Raw genomic sequence first — 12,914 nt, forward strand, 5'->3', positions numbered from 1 at the left:
GTCCCCCTCTCCTGGAGGGGCGGCCGGGTTGATGGGCAAATCCTTCCGTGGCCCTAACTCTGGTGCGCAGGGCGGGAATCGGCCGTAGCGCGCTCAGGGGGCAGCGCGGTGGCCTCAGCCCGCGGCCCTAGGGGCTGGGCCCGAGCCGGCCGGCCAGGACGGGGCTGACGAGCGCGCCTCGCAGCGCGGCTAGCGGGGGCGGGCCCAGCGCAGCCCGCGCCTCGCCCCGGGCGGAGCAGGCGGCGGCTGCAGCTGGGCCCCGCGCCCGCCCTGCCCCCCGCACGTCCGGGGGAAGCCGCGCTCCCTGCGGCCCAGCGTCGGCGGCGCGCTCGGTCCCGGGCTCGGGCGGCGGCAGCACGATGGCAGCGGCGAGCAAGGTGAGGCGGCCCCGGGCGCGCCTAGAGCCCCCCCCCCCCGGCCGCAGCGGGGCGCCAAGCGCAGCCCGCCTGCGCGGAGGCGCATGTGCCCGGGCAGCGGCGGCGGCAGAGCTTTGCAGCGCGCCTCTTGCCCCGCTCAGCCGGAGCCCGCCTGCGTTCCTCTCCGCCACGTGGAGCGTGTCCTCCAAAGGGCGCTCCCTCGGCGCCAGCGCGGGGACAGACCCCGCCGCCGCCGCCTCGGCCCTCTCCTCCTCCCCGAGCGACCCCCCGCGCATTGCAGAGGCGGGAGCCCTGAGCGTGCTGATTAATGGGGCGGGTGATGGGCTGGGGCAGGAGGAGGGGGGTCATGCTGCGTTGGCCTGGACTCCCTGTATTGCTTGCAAGTCCGCCCGGCTCTACAGGTTGGCCTCTTAAAAGGTAGTTGATTCCCCTGCTCCTCAGAAGTTTCCAATAATGAACCGATTGCTTGGTGCTACTGGGGAGGTATTTGCAGTGTGTTTGTGGGGCTGCTTTTCCTCCAACAGCTCTCTTCTCATTTGACGTGCCAGATCTGACTTCCCTCTTTCTGGATTTTCCACTTACTTAATGGGACTTTTACTTCTTACACATCTTAGATTTGGAACAAAACTTGGGGATGTTACTGCGTGTAGTTGGCGGCGGCAGCAGACTCTATAGACTAACTGGCAGCAGTGGCCAAAAAAAAAAAAAAAATGGGGCTGGCAACTACACGCCCCTCTTTCCGTTTTTTCCCCTCCTTCCTCCTGCTTGCATGATAATCAGTGTTAAAATTCAAAACCCAAGATTTGTGAAGCTTTATTTAAGTGGACGCTGCTGTATTTTAAAAATTAAAAGGTTCTTCACTTGTGATGATGTGTTCTTATATTATAAAGCAAAACACTAAACTTTAATTAATGTGTTGTTTGTAAAACACCATTAGGAAAAATAAACTAGTTAGTGTTACTGTTTCTTTGTAATTAAGTTTTTTTCGTTTTCCTGTTATCTTCTGTACATTGGAATACAGAACCGTGTTTTAAAAAGCATATCTTAAGAATTTGTAATTTTTGTAACCAAATCTTAAAATATTTGGTCTACCCTATTGGTGAATTTATTTTCATTGTTTTGTAAAGGGGCTTTTTAAAAAGTCTCTGGATGGCCTGATTCTCATATATTTTCTAGTGATAGTTCTTTTGCTTCTGACCTCTTCTTATTTTTGTTAAAGATGTTGTTTAGTTCCCAGTGCTACAAACATGCATATATGAGTAACATTAAGTCTGTGTGTAAATGTTTGCAGATTGGTGCTTTTGAGGTTTAGTTTTACACTTATGAGTAGTTTTGAACTTCATGTACAATTAGTAGTTAAAGGGACACACACACACACAAACTTACTTTTTGAAAATATTTGCAGGATTAGGTTTAATACATTGGCACCTTCTTGGAAAGTCACCACATGTATCGTAATTTCATTAATGAATCTGTTAAGCTTAAGAAAAGAAGCTTTACATGAGAGGCAGTTGAATACAGACTAAAAACCATACTAAACATTTCAAAAGCAAAAAGATGTTAAATCCGTGTGCACTCTTCCATACAAATATATTAAGAACCTGAGGTCTGTTCCTGGCTCTGCCCTCTCAATTTAACATGATCCTCAACTTCTCTCCATCTGAAAGTGAGACTAACAATATTACTGGAAGTCCTGTGGCACTTTATAGACTAACAGATTTATTGGAGCGTAAGGTTTTGTGGGCAAAGAACCACTTTGCCAAGTCGTGGGTCTTTGCCCACAAAAGCTTATGCTCCAATAAATCTGTTAGTCTGTAAGGTGCCACAGGACTTCTAGTTGTTTTTGCAGATTCAGACTAACATGGCTACCCTTCTGATACTAATATTACTGGAGTGTTGCAAGGCTATTGGTACTTGTAAAGTGATTTCAGATCCTTTGTCTGATTGCCTTTTATTGGAACTGCAAAATATTAATGCCTAATGCTACAGCGTTATTACGACCAGTTACATTTTTATTCAAGGGACAAGAAATTAAATCCTTCCCCCCCCCCCCCGTTATATAAATAGGGCAGTGGAGGGGAAAGAGAACAGCAATCTTTTTAATATTTCTTGTGGCAGTTTGGGGTTGTTTTGGGGTTAAGAGGCACTGCAGTCCTGCACTCCTCCCTGTTATTTCTCTGGAGCTCTAACAGTGGTGGGTTAAATTGTTTCTTGCTGAGTCAGGTGGATTCATCACCTGCAGGAGTGTAGATGTGTTTCAGGCTTCCTTGTCTCTCAGAATCATAATGTAATCTATTGATTATGTTAAGCCCTTAACAACACAGTGAGGTTCAAAGGTTTCAGACACAAACTAGTTTGGCGAGATAGTTGTGTGACCCCATTTTAGCCAGTCACTAGCCAGATATTCTGAGTTGCAAGACCTTTATTCATGTATATTGTTTGGTAACCCAAAGGCCTAATTTTAAACATATCTGTAGAGTGTGCATTTAAACCTAAGTTTTACAGATGGCTTTCAATACTTACAAAGACTTCTTAAAATTGGAGTTTTGTTATAAAAACTGACCCTTGTTTTAGAAATTTATTTTCCTTGGCCAAATGTACATTTCGGGTATCACAGAGGCATTTTAAAAATCATCTTTGACTTATATTAACTGGAATTCTGTCTTTGGATAATGCCATCTATGGCCCCAAGCCTGCAAGTGACTCCGGGAAGTGGGCCTTTGTGACTGTCTGATGCGCCACTGAACTCCATGACTCCAGAGAGCCAAGTAGCAAAATTTGGGCCTATTTTTTTTTCTAGACTGGTAGTTTACTCAGGGTACATCTAGACCAGTGTTTCTTAAACTTTTTAAGACAGAGGAACACCAAATAATAATTTTTTTATGAAGAACACCAAGGATTTTTTGTTGAGCTCTCCCCCCCCCCAAAAAAGGTCGGGGGGGGGGGGCAGTAATTTAAGCAAAAAAAGTTGCCTGCTCCTTTAAGGGTGGCCATTTTGAACTCTGTTCTCCGTAGCATACCTCCGACTGCCTTGCGGCACACTGGTGTTCCCCAGAACACAGTTTAAGAAACACTGGCCTAGACTGCAAGATTCTTTCGAAAGAAGCTTCTTTCAAAAGAGAGTGTCCACACCTCAAAACCAGATCGAAAAAGCGATTTGCTTTTTCAGAAGAGAGAATCCAGATTGCATGGATGCTCTCTCGAAAGAAAGCCCTGATTGCTATTCACAGAATGGCCACTAGGGCACCTATGCTTTTTTTTCGACTGCCTCTTCTTTAGACAAATGTCCCTGTTCTGCGTCCACGCATGCCTTTTTTCAAAAGGGCTCTTTCGAAAAAGGCATTTTTCCTTGTAATTTGAGGCTTACCAATATCGGAAAAAAAAACCCCTGCATTCTTTCGATTTAATTTAGAAAGAATGCAATTGCATTGTGGACGCAGGTGAAGTTTTTTCTAAAAAAGGGCAGTTTTTTTGAAAAAACAATGTAGTCTAGATATACCTCAGTGGTGCAGTGATACTGTGCAAATCTGCTTTCTGGGAAACTGGGAGCCAGAAGTAGATTAGAGGCCTTGAATGAGAAGATGCTTCTCTTGTTTCGGGCAATATTAAATCAGAAATATCAGCTTCTGTGTGTGTATCAGTAGTAGGTATTGTGGGGAAGAGCGGATAGGAGAAACGGGAGTGAAGTTGAAGCATGGTTATACTATCTATGGTTCTCATATACATAATGTTAATCTTTTATGAAAGTACCTTTTATGGATTGCAGGCTCACACTCCCTATAAAAAGCAATTGTTCAGTCTTATTCCTGCGATTTATATTGTGTGGATAGACTGCTGAGCCCCATTGGCTTTTGGAGGGCTCCATGTAGGTGTAGCAGTCTGCCCACATTCTAAATTGCAGGATTAGGGTTTTAGTTCCTGGTAATAGAGGCTGGTTGGTTGCAATGATAAACAATGGGGAAAGTTATGGCTTCGTGATGGTGGAAAATGCTTACTGCAGGTCTGGGGTTAAAGCAATAATTCTCAAACTTTTTGACTTGTGGTGCACCCCGCTCAACACAGATCTTTCTGAGGACCACAAGCCAACCACCCATGGTGACAAAATGGGTGTGCGAGGGCGTGGAGGTGCAGGCTTTGGCCAGGAAGTAGGGAACAGGAGTGGGCTGAGGGTGGGAGGTAAGGATGCAATAATATAGTTGATTAATCAATTAACTGATAAGCAAAAGCTTATAGGTTAATGCTACAGACTACACGCATTTCTGCCTCCCTCCCCCAGTAATTCTTTTAACAGGCAGGCCAGCAGTCCAGCTTAGTCCCAGCTTGCACCGGGTCTGAGACCTACCCCTATTCCGGCTCTGCATTTAAATTGTATTAGTAGCCAAGCAGTCTGGCTCAGCTCCAACTCGTGATGGGTCTGGGAGCTCAGATCTCTCCCTGCCACCTTATGCTGCTGTCTCTGTATCAGGCATCCATTCCATGAGAGGAGCCACTTTTAAAACTAGCTTGTGTTTAAACTGGCTTCCCTTGCAGACCAGCTCCTGCCTGGCATCCTGCTCTGCTGCCTCTGATACAAAGACAGCAGCAACGTGGGGTTGCAGGGTGCTCCTTGGGAGTGGGGCTGGAGCGCACTGGCTGCCAGCCCTGCCCCCAGGGACTATAGAATTGTCGAGTAACCGATAAGAATTCATTAGGTTAATCGACTATTCAATTAACCGATATTTAACATCCCTAGTGGGAGGGTGATGCGTTGAGGGGGATAGAGGGGTGGTATTAGGGCATGAGGGAGGTGGGTGGCGCTTACCTGGCTCTGTGTCTCCCGCTGTTCCCAGGCACCACCCTCCGCTGCTGCAATTGGGCGTGATTCCAGAGCCTGCGGCCCACTTGCAAGACTATCCTGGACCACTAGTGGTCCAGGAACCACGATTTGAAAACCACTGGGTTAAGGGAAGTGTCATAGCACTTAACATTGTAAATAAGTTTCTTGTCCTAAGACTTCATGAGAAGTCAAATATTTATAATAGTAACTTCATTTAGTTACTAATTTAAAAACATTTAGAAACCCAGAATCCATTATTTGGGGCATTCAGAAAGCTAAAATTAATGGAAGAGTCCTATTCAATAATAGTTTGGCTAATGTAATAAAGATCATAGCTTTTCATGAATAACTAAAATGTTCACAATATACAGCTATGGTGATAAAGTACTTTCATCTTGGATGGTAATCCATAACTCTTAATCTTGTGTGATCTTTCAGGTGTACATGCTTTTTCCCCATCACATTTTTCCTCTACTTCTCCCAAAGCAGTTTTATGTATTCCTCTATGGCACTGCATGTGCATGGAATATTCCATCCTCAAACTATTTCATAAAGTCCCTTTAACTATAGCCATCTTGTTCCAAGCATTTGATGAGAAACTGTGAACAGGTAAGAGGTTGGTAGATGATCAGGTATCTCAGTTTGAGTCAATTAAAAAAATCTTCTTGTTCACATAGCTAATATGAACATGTGTAATCGTGTGATTCCTATCATTGTCATTCTTCTTCTTCCCTTTTCCACCTTCATTTCTTTTATGACCACTTGCTATAACTGTATGTCTTTAAATTAGATCTTGATTCTACACTCTTATTCAGGAGCAAGACTTGGAATGTAAATAGTTCATGGCAGGGAATGTTTCTTGCTATATTTTTGTTCAGTACGTGGCCTAATAGAGCTGTGATCCTGATTTAGGGATGTTAAATATCAGTTAATTGAACAGTCGATTAACCTCACGAATTTTTATCGGTTAGTTGACTATTCTATAGTCCCCGGGGGGTGTGGCTGGCTACCAGTGTGCTCCGGCCCCACTCCTGGAGAGCCCCTGCTACCCTGTGCTCTCTATCAGAAGCAGTTGCACAGGGTGCCAGGCGGGAGCTGGTCCGCATTGGGAGCTAGTTTAAAAATTAGCTCCCCATGTGAACTGGCTCCACAAAGCTGCCTCTGATAGAGACGTAGCAGCATGAGGTGGCAGGGAGCTCCCTGGGAGCGGGGGTAGGTCATGGACCCGGCGCAAGTCAGAACTGATCCGGGCTGCTGGCCAGCTAGCTAAAAAAATTACTGGCCTGGGGAATTGGGGGAGGAGAAATGCATGTAGTCTATAGCATTAACCTATAAACTTTTGTTTATCTGTTAATTGGTTAATCGACTATACTGTTGCATCCCTATCCTGATTAGGGCCTCTGTGTGCTACTGTGACACAAATAACTATTGTAAGCCTTGAAGTAAATTTATGCTCAGAAGTTAGTCTGTGAAAATCAATCTTTGATGCAGTTTCTGCTCTGAATGGATAAAATTGTGCTGGCTTTGCTCTTGCCATTAGATCTGTTGATGTCATTAGGGTTGTTGCAAATAAAGACTTCTTTACATGCAGATTTTCACCAATTTAGATTTTTTTAAAACCTGATTTATTTAAATTGTCTCAAAAGGTTGTGCAGACATGTATATTTTGGTCTAAAGTCTAAACCACATTGATATCTTTTTTGGTGTGTTTTGTCAAATCTACAGCTCAAGTGTTCTTAATATGAACATGTGCTGGGCCATCACCCAAGAGTACTATCATGAAATATATAGTAGAATACAGGTAAAACAGATTAGGAAGCATATAGTTTTGCCCCAAGGAGTTCAATCTCAAATGTAATTAACACTCTTTTTTTTAAACAAATGTCATCAGCATTGAAGTAGGTCCTCTGGAATGGTGGTCGAAGCATGAAGTAGCATACAAATGTTTAGTATATTTGGCGCATAAATACTTTACAGTGCCAGCTATAAAAGTGTCATGCAAATTTTCTCGCTTCCAGGTGACATTATAAATAAGAAGTGGGAAGCATTATCTTCCATAAATATAAAAAAAGTTGTTTCTCTAAGCAATTGGCTGAAGGAGAAGTAGGTCTGAGTGGACTAGGTGCTATACTTTTACATGGTTTAGGTTTTTGAGTGCCATTATGTAACAAAGAAATCTGCATTTGTAAGTTGTACGTTCACAATAGTTGTACAACTATGTATAACATGAATTAGAAAATGCTATTTCTTTACTATTTTTACAGTGCAAATACCTGTGATAAAGTGATATCAAGTGAGCACTGCACACTTTGTATTAGGGATGTAACAGTGTAGATGATAAGTGGATGCTTATTGGTTAATACTATCAGCTACATGCAGCTTCACTCTTCTCCCCATCCCGTGGCTCTGAAAGAACATTTTTTTAGCAGGCTGGCCAATAGGCCAGCTCGGTCCTGAATCACACTGGGCCCTGACATGAACCCTGCTGCAACTCTGCGTAATTAGTCCCCAGGATTGATGCTGGGACCTGGCAGAAGCTGGGACTGAGCCAGCCTGCCTCTGCGCCAGCTCCCCAGACAGTGCAGAGCTACGGTGGGATTGATGCTGGGACTGAGAGCTTTCACTGCTAACCCTTATCGGTCAATCATGTAGTTGGCAACATTTTTGTCGACTACACAATTAATAAATTACATGCTTTGTATTTTGTGTGTTAATTGAAATTAGTCTATTTGAAAACGTATTAAATATTTTGGATATTTTTCTAATTTTAATTTATTTTCTATTTTAAGTGCAATTAAAATTGTGATTAATCAAGATGAATTTTTTGACTCACCTGCATGAGTTAGCTGTAATTAATCAGCAGCCCTAGTTGAAAAGTGTTGTCTGGGAAATATTTCTCTTTTTATATATATAAAAACATTTTTCCTGTTAGATGACAGACTGTTCCTGCCAGGTGACAAAATGGAAGTCATCAGCCTCAACAGGCTCTCTCAGCGAAGTGAAATCGGCCAGAGAGAGGGGGGAGCGAGCAGAGGATTCAGCCCTCTAGTGTGTATATAATGAAAACACTTGATAGTGCAGTAAACATGTTTATTATCTTTCAGAATTTGTATCCATTAGAGGTCAGATATGAACATACATGTTGTGGGTTGGAGATGTAAAAGGTTGACTGGTTACCCATTAAGCATTAGGCTTACCAGAATGCTTACTGGGTTATCAGCTAACCAGACCTTGTCCAAACTCCCAAGCATAGCCACTGTGACCGGCTGGAGCAACCCTGGGTGTGTTGGGCCAGCTGGTGGGATCTCAGCCATGTAGGGGTGGCAGGCTGGGCTATGTCTACTATAAGCAGGTACGGTCCCAGCCATGCAGTGGGCAGGCATGACTCCGGCCACCATGTCTGCTTCAGAGTCCCTGCCACATCAGAGCAGATGAGACCCCAGTCCTGACTGCCCTGCACCCACCCGTGAATGATTAACTGGCTAAATGGTATGATTTTAATCATTTAAACCAATATTTACATCACTATTGTGAGTGTCCTTTTAAATAGTCTGTATTTCTCCTAACAGAGCAAAAGCGAAAAGCTGCAGAATGGTGAATTATATTCTGTTCTGCCCTTTGCATCAACATAGCTGCCTGATAAATTCTGATTCCAAAATCTTTACTGTTGCTTCTGACATCTAAAACAAAATCACATCACCTGGTTATTCTTCTCTCCATCAATTCAGATGGAATTTGCACTGCTGTCAGTAAGGAAAATATTGTTTTGACTGGTAGGGAGAGCAAATATTACACACATTCTTCATGGGTCACATATTGAATACCAAGATGTTACTTAAAGTTTGTATTTTCTTACTGTGTTGAAAAAATAACAAGTTTAAGCTTGATTTTTCTCTGTGTATCATTCCTAACCTTTGGTTACAATGGGCACAGCATTGTGAATTTGCATAATCACAAAATAGTCAGATTCCCCAAATGCATGTTGTATCTAATATCAGTGAGCTTAAAGTAACATTTGTACAAAGATTTCAGCATTCTTAAAAAAGATAGATAAGGTACTTCATTATTTCAAATTTAGAGATGAGGAAACTGACCTAGCAAAGCATTTATGTGTCTTGAGATGCTTTTTTCCGTTATCAGTCCAAAGGCCCGGTATATCTAGAACTGAGGCCAAGTCTACACTGGCACTTCGCAGCACTGTAACTTTCTGGCTCGGGTGTGAAAAAACGTCCCTCCCTGCTTCCTGTCTCCCAAGCGCAGCAGCTCTTTCCCAGCGTTCATGCTGTGGCCACGTTTCAGTTCAAAGCGCTGCCGCTTTAAACTGTTAAGTGTAGATCAGGGGTGGCCAACCCATTTAACAAAAGGGGGGGGGGGGCTGGGAGCAGGCTGCTTGGCTCCTGCTGCCTTTTGAATTGCAGAGCCGCAGTGGGGTTTGGTCCCAGCACGAGCTGGTACTGCCTGCTGAGCCAGTAGCAGCCCCTGTCTATGGAGAGCCCTAGCTGTGGCCAGAGTATTAAGCGGGGTGCCCCATGGGTTGGTTCTGAGGCCAGTTTTGCTCAAGATCTTTCTTAGTGATTTCGATGAGGGGATGGATTGCCGCCTCAGCAAGTTTGCAGATAACACTAAGCTAGGGGGAAAAGTAGATACGGTGGAAGGTAGGGATAGGGTCCAGAGTGACCTAGACAAATTGGAAGTTTGGACCAAAGAAATCTGAAGTTCAGCAAGGACAAGTGCAGTGTAAGGATGTTAAAGTGCGGTTAATTGACTAGTTGAGTAGTCGATGGAATTACCATCGACTACTTAAATAGTCAATAGGCACGTCTGCATTCCTCCTTTGAAATGTGTAAGAGCCCCACCTGTGCAGTGCTGCTGCTTTGAAGTACCCCTTCTCCCCTCCTTTCCCCATCTGCTGCCTCTGTCTGATAGAGGCAGCAAGGGTGGGGAATCAACTAGTCGACTGACTATTCGGTAAGCATTTGCTTATCGGATAGTTGACTAGTCCTTAATATTCTTAGTGCAGAGTCTTGCACTTGGGATGGAAGAATCCCAAGCACTGTTGCAGGCTAGGGACTGACTGGCTAAGCAGCAGTTTGACAGAAAAAGACCTGGGAATTACAGCAGATGAGAAGCTGGATATGAGTCAACAGTGTGCCCTTGTAGCCAAGACTAATGGCATATTAGTGTGCATTAGGAGGAGCATTGTCAGCAGATCTAGAGACGTGATTGTTCCCCTTTATTTGGCACTGGTGAGGCCACACCTGGAGTATTGCATCCAATTCTGGGTCCCCCATTACAGACAGGATGTGGATGCATTGGAGAAAGTCCAGTAAAGGGCGACCAAATGATTAGAGGGCTGAGGATTTGATTTATGAGGAGAGGCTGAAGGATTTGGGCTTACCTAATATATAAAGGAGAATGTTTGTACGTTTGAGCGCTAATAACTTGGACACTATGGGTATGTCTAGATTACATGGCTCCGTTGACGGAGCCATGTAGATGAGTTTACTAGATATAGGAAAATGAAGCAGCGATTTAAATAATCGCTGCTTCATTTACATCAAAATAGCCACCGCGCTGTGCGGATCAGCTGTTTGGCGGCACAGCACGGTAGTCTGGACGCTCCACACTTGACAAGGGAAGCCTTTGTCGACCGCTCTGCTATGCCTCGTGAAATGAGGTTACCAGAGTGGTTGACATAGGCTTCCATTGTCGACCACAGCGCGTCCAGACTACTGCGCTGTGCCGCCAAACAGCTGATCGGCACAGCGTGGTGGCCATTTTGATGTAAATGAAGCGGCGATTATTGAAATCGCCGCTTCATTTTCCTATGTCTAGTAAACTCATCTACATGGCTCTGTCAACAGAGCCATGTAATCTAGACATACACTATAAGAGCTACCGCAACCAAACTTTGCATTGGATAATCTTTCATCCAGGAGAAGGTTTTAAGTATTTTTGGACCTGATCGGGGTCCCGCCCTGCTCCCTGTGGCCCCAAGTGTGAGCTGGGGCGCCCTTCCCGCGCCTCCCGGGACTCGCCTCCTCCTCTGCTGCCTATGAGGTTACATAACCTACCCTCTTCTCCCCCGCCAGCATGCAGTGCCCCCACCCTCATGCTTACAATGGCTCAGGAACCCACCCTGCCCTCCCCCCCCTCCGCGGCACCTGCAGTCCCAAGCGCGAGCTGAAGCGCCCCTCCCGTGTGTAACCTCCCTTCCATCCGGGGTCGCTCCACACCTGCCACCCTCCCCCCTCTGGAAACCAAAACCAAAGCCAGCCAGCCTTTCTGCTCAGCTCACTGGGCTTATCCGAACAGAAGGAATCCGTGTGCCTGCTGCAGCGCAGAGCGGAGGGGCCAGGTTAAACCCTTGATGTGTTATGCTGCTTTGAAGCCAGCCAGCTACTGTTCGTACTGTGAGTGGGGCTCTTCTGTGTCTGGTTCCAGTCATTGGGGCTAGATGTGAGCTCTGAGCTTTTGCTTGCCAAAGCGGGGCAGGTGGATCCCTGAGCCAACCTTGCAAAGAGAAGTCCCTTTGCTACTGGCCACATGGCTGTGTACTGTTCTCCTGGGGGCTGGCTCCTCGGTCCCGGAGGGAGGAGGGTCCTGCTGCTCTCAGAGGGTCAAGTGTCGGCCAGGAGCCTTCAGCCCCCAGGGTCTGTGGCTCTGGGGGTCCCCTGCCTCAGGCTCCCCTCCTTTCCTACATTTTCAAAATTTTGTTCCTCCGGTTTCCCGAGAAACGCCGGGTAAGTCCAGCTAGTTTAGTCTGTAGAAGAGAAGAATGAGGTGGGATTCGATAGCACCCTTCAACTACCTGAAGGGGGGTTCCAGAGAGGATGGAGAGAGGCTGTTCTCAGTAATGACAGATGACAGAATGAGGAGCAATGGTCACAAGTTGCAGTGGGGGAGGAGAGGCCTAGGTTAGATATTAGAAAAAATTATTTTACTAGGAGGATGGTGATGTGCTGGAATGGGTTACCTAGAGAGGTGGCGGAATCTTCATCCCTACAGTTTTTTAAGTACAGGCAGTCCCCGACTTACGTGGATCCGACTTATGTCGGATCCGCACTTACGAACGGGGCTTTCTCGCCCCGGAGCTCGCAGGCAGTGGTCAGCCACCTTGACCTCCGGGGCGAGAAAAGCTGCTCCCGGTGCCCCTGGTCTGCTGGGGGGGGGGGGGGGCGCAGCTAGTGTGCCCCCTCCCCCCCCAGCAGACCAGGCTTTTGTTGTGGACCCTGGGACAGAGCAGCTGGGGCGCTGCCGGTTGGTCCCGCAGCGCCGCTCTGGGCACTACTGGACCAACCCGGCAGCACCCCAGCTGCTCTGCCCCAGGCGTCCTGATTCAGCTGCTGCTGGTCAGTTTCAGCAGTGGCTGAATCAGGACGCCTGGGGCAGAGCAGCTGGGGTGCTGCTGGATTGGTCCAGTAGCGCCGAGGAGCGGCGCTACTGAAGCAACCCAGCAGCACTCCAGCTGCTCTGCCCCAGGCGTCCCCAAGTCAGCCGTTGCTGAAACTGACCAGCGCTGACTACAGGAAGCCTGAGGCACAGTTGCTCTGCCCCGGGCTTCCTGGAATCAGTGGCTGATCAGTTTCAGCAGCAGCTGACTTGGGGTTCTTAAGTTGAATCTGTATGTAAGTCAGAACTGGCGGTCAGTTTCAGCAGCGGCTGAATCTGGACGCCAGTTCCGACTTAAATACAGATTCAACTTAAGAACAAACCTACAG

General features: G+C 46.3%; 1 protein-coding gene across 2 annotated transcripts in view; it reads left to right on the top strand.

Annotated features, from left to right (window-relative positions):
* The first annotated feature begins 213 nt into the window (after positions 1–213).
* CDCA7L (cell division cycle associated 7 like) overlaps positions 214–12,914 on the top strand; it is a 38,984-nt gene continuing 26,283 nt past the window's right edge. The window contains exon 1 of one of the 2 annotated variants that reach the window (XM_075922234.1): positions 214–377. In XM_075922234.1, coding sequence (XP_075778349.1) covers positions 360–377 — 18 coding nt within the window. In that variant the 5' untranslated portion in view covers positions 214–359. Of the gene's footprint in view, positions 378–655; positions 795–12,914 lie in introns of those variants that run through there. The other variant, XM_006138348.4, reaches the window with a different exon arrangement.

The sequence above is a fragment of the Pelodiscus sinensis genome, chromosome 2 (assembly GCF_049634645.1).
Source record: "Pelodiscus sinensis isolate JC-2024 chromosome 2, ASM4963464v1, whole genome shotgun sequence".
Classification (NCBI taxonomy): Eukaryota; Metazoa; Chordata; order Testudines; family Trionychidae; genus Pelodiscus; species Pelodiscus sinensis.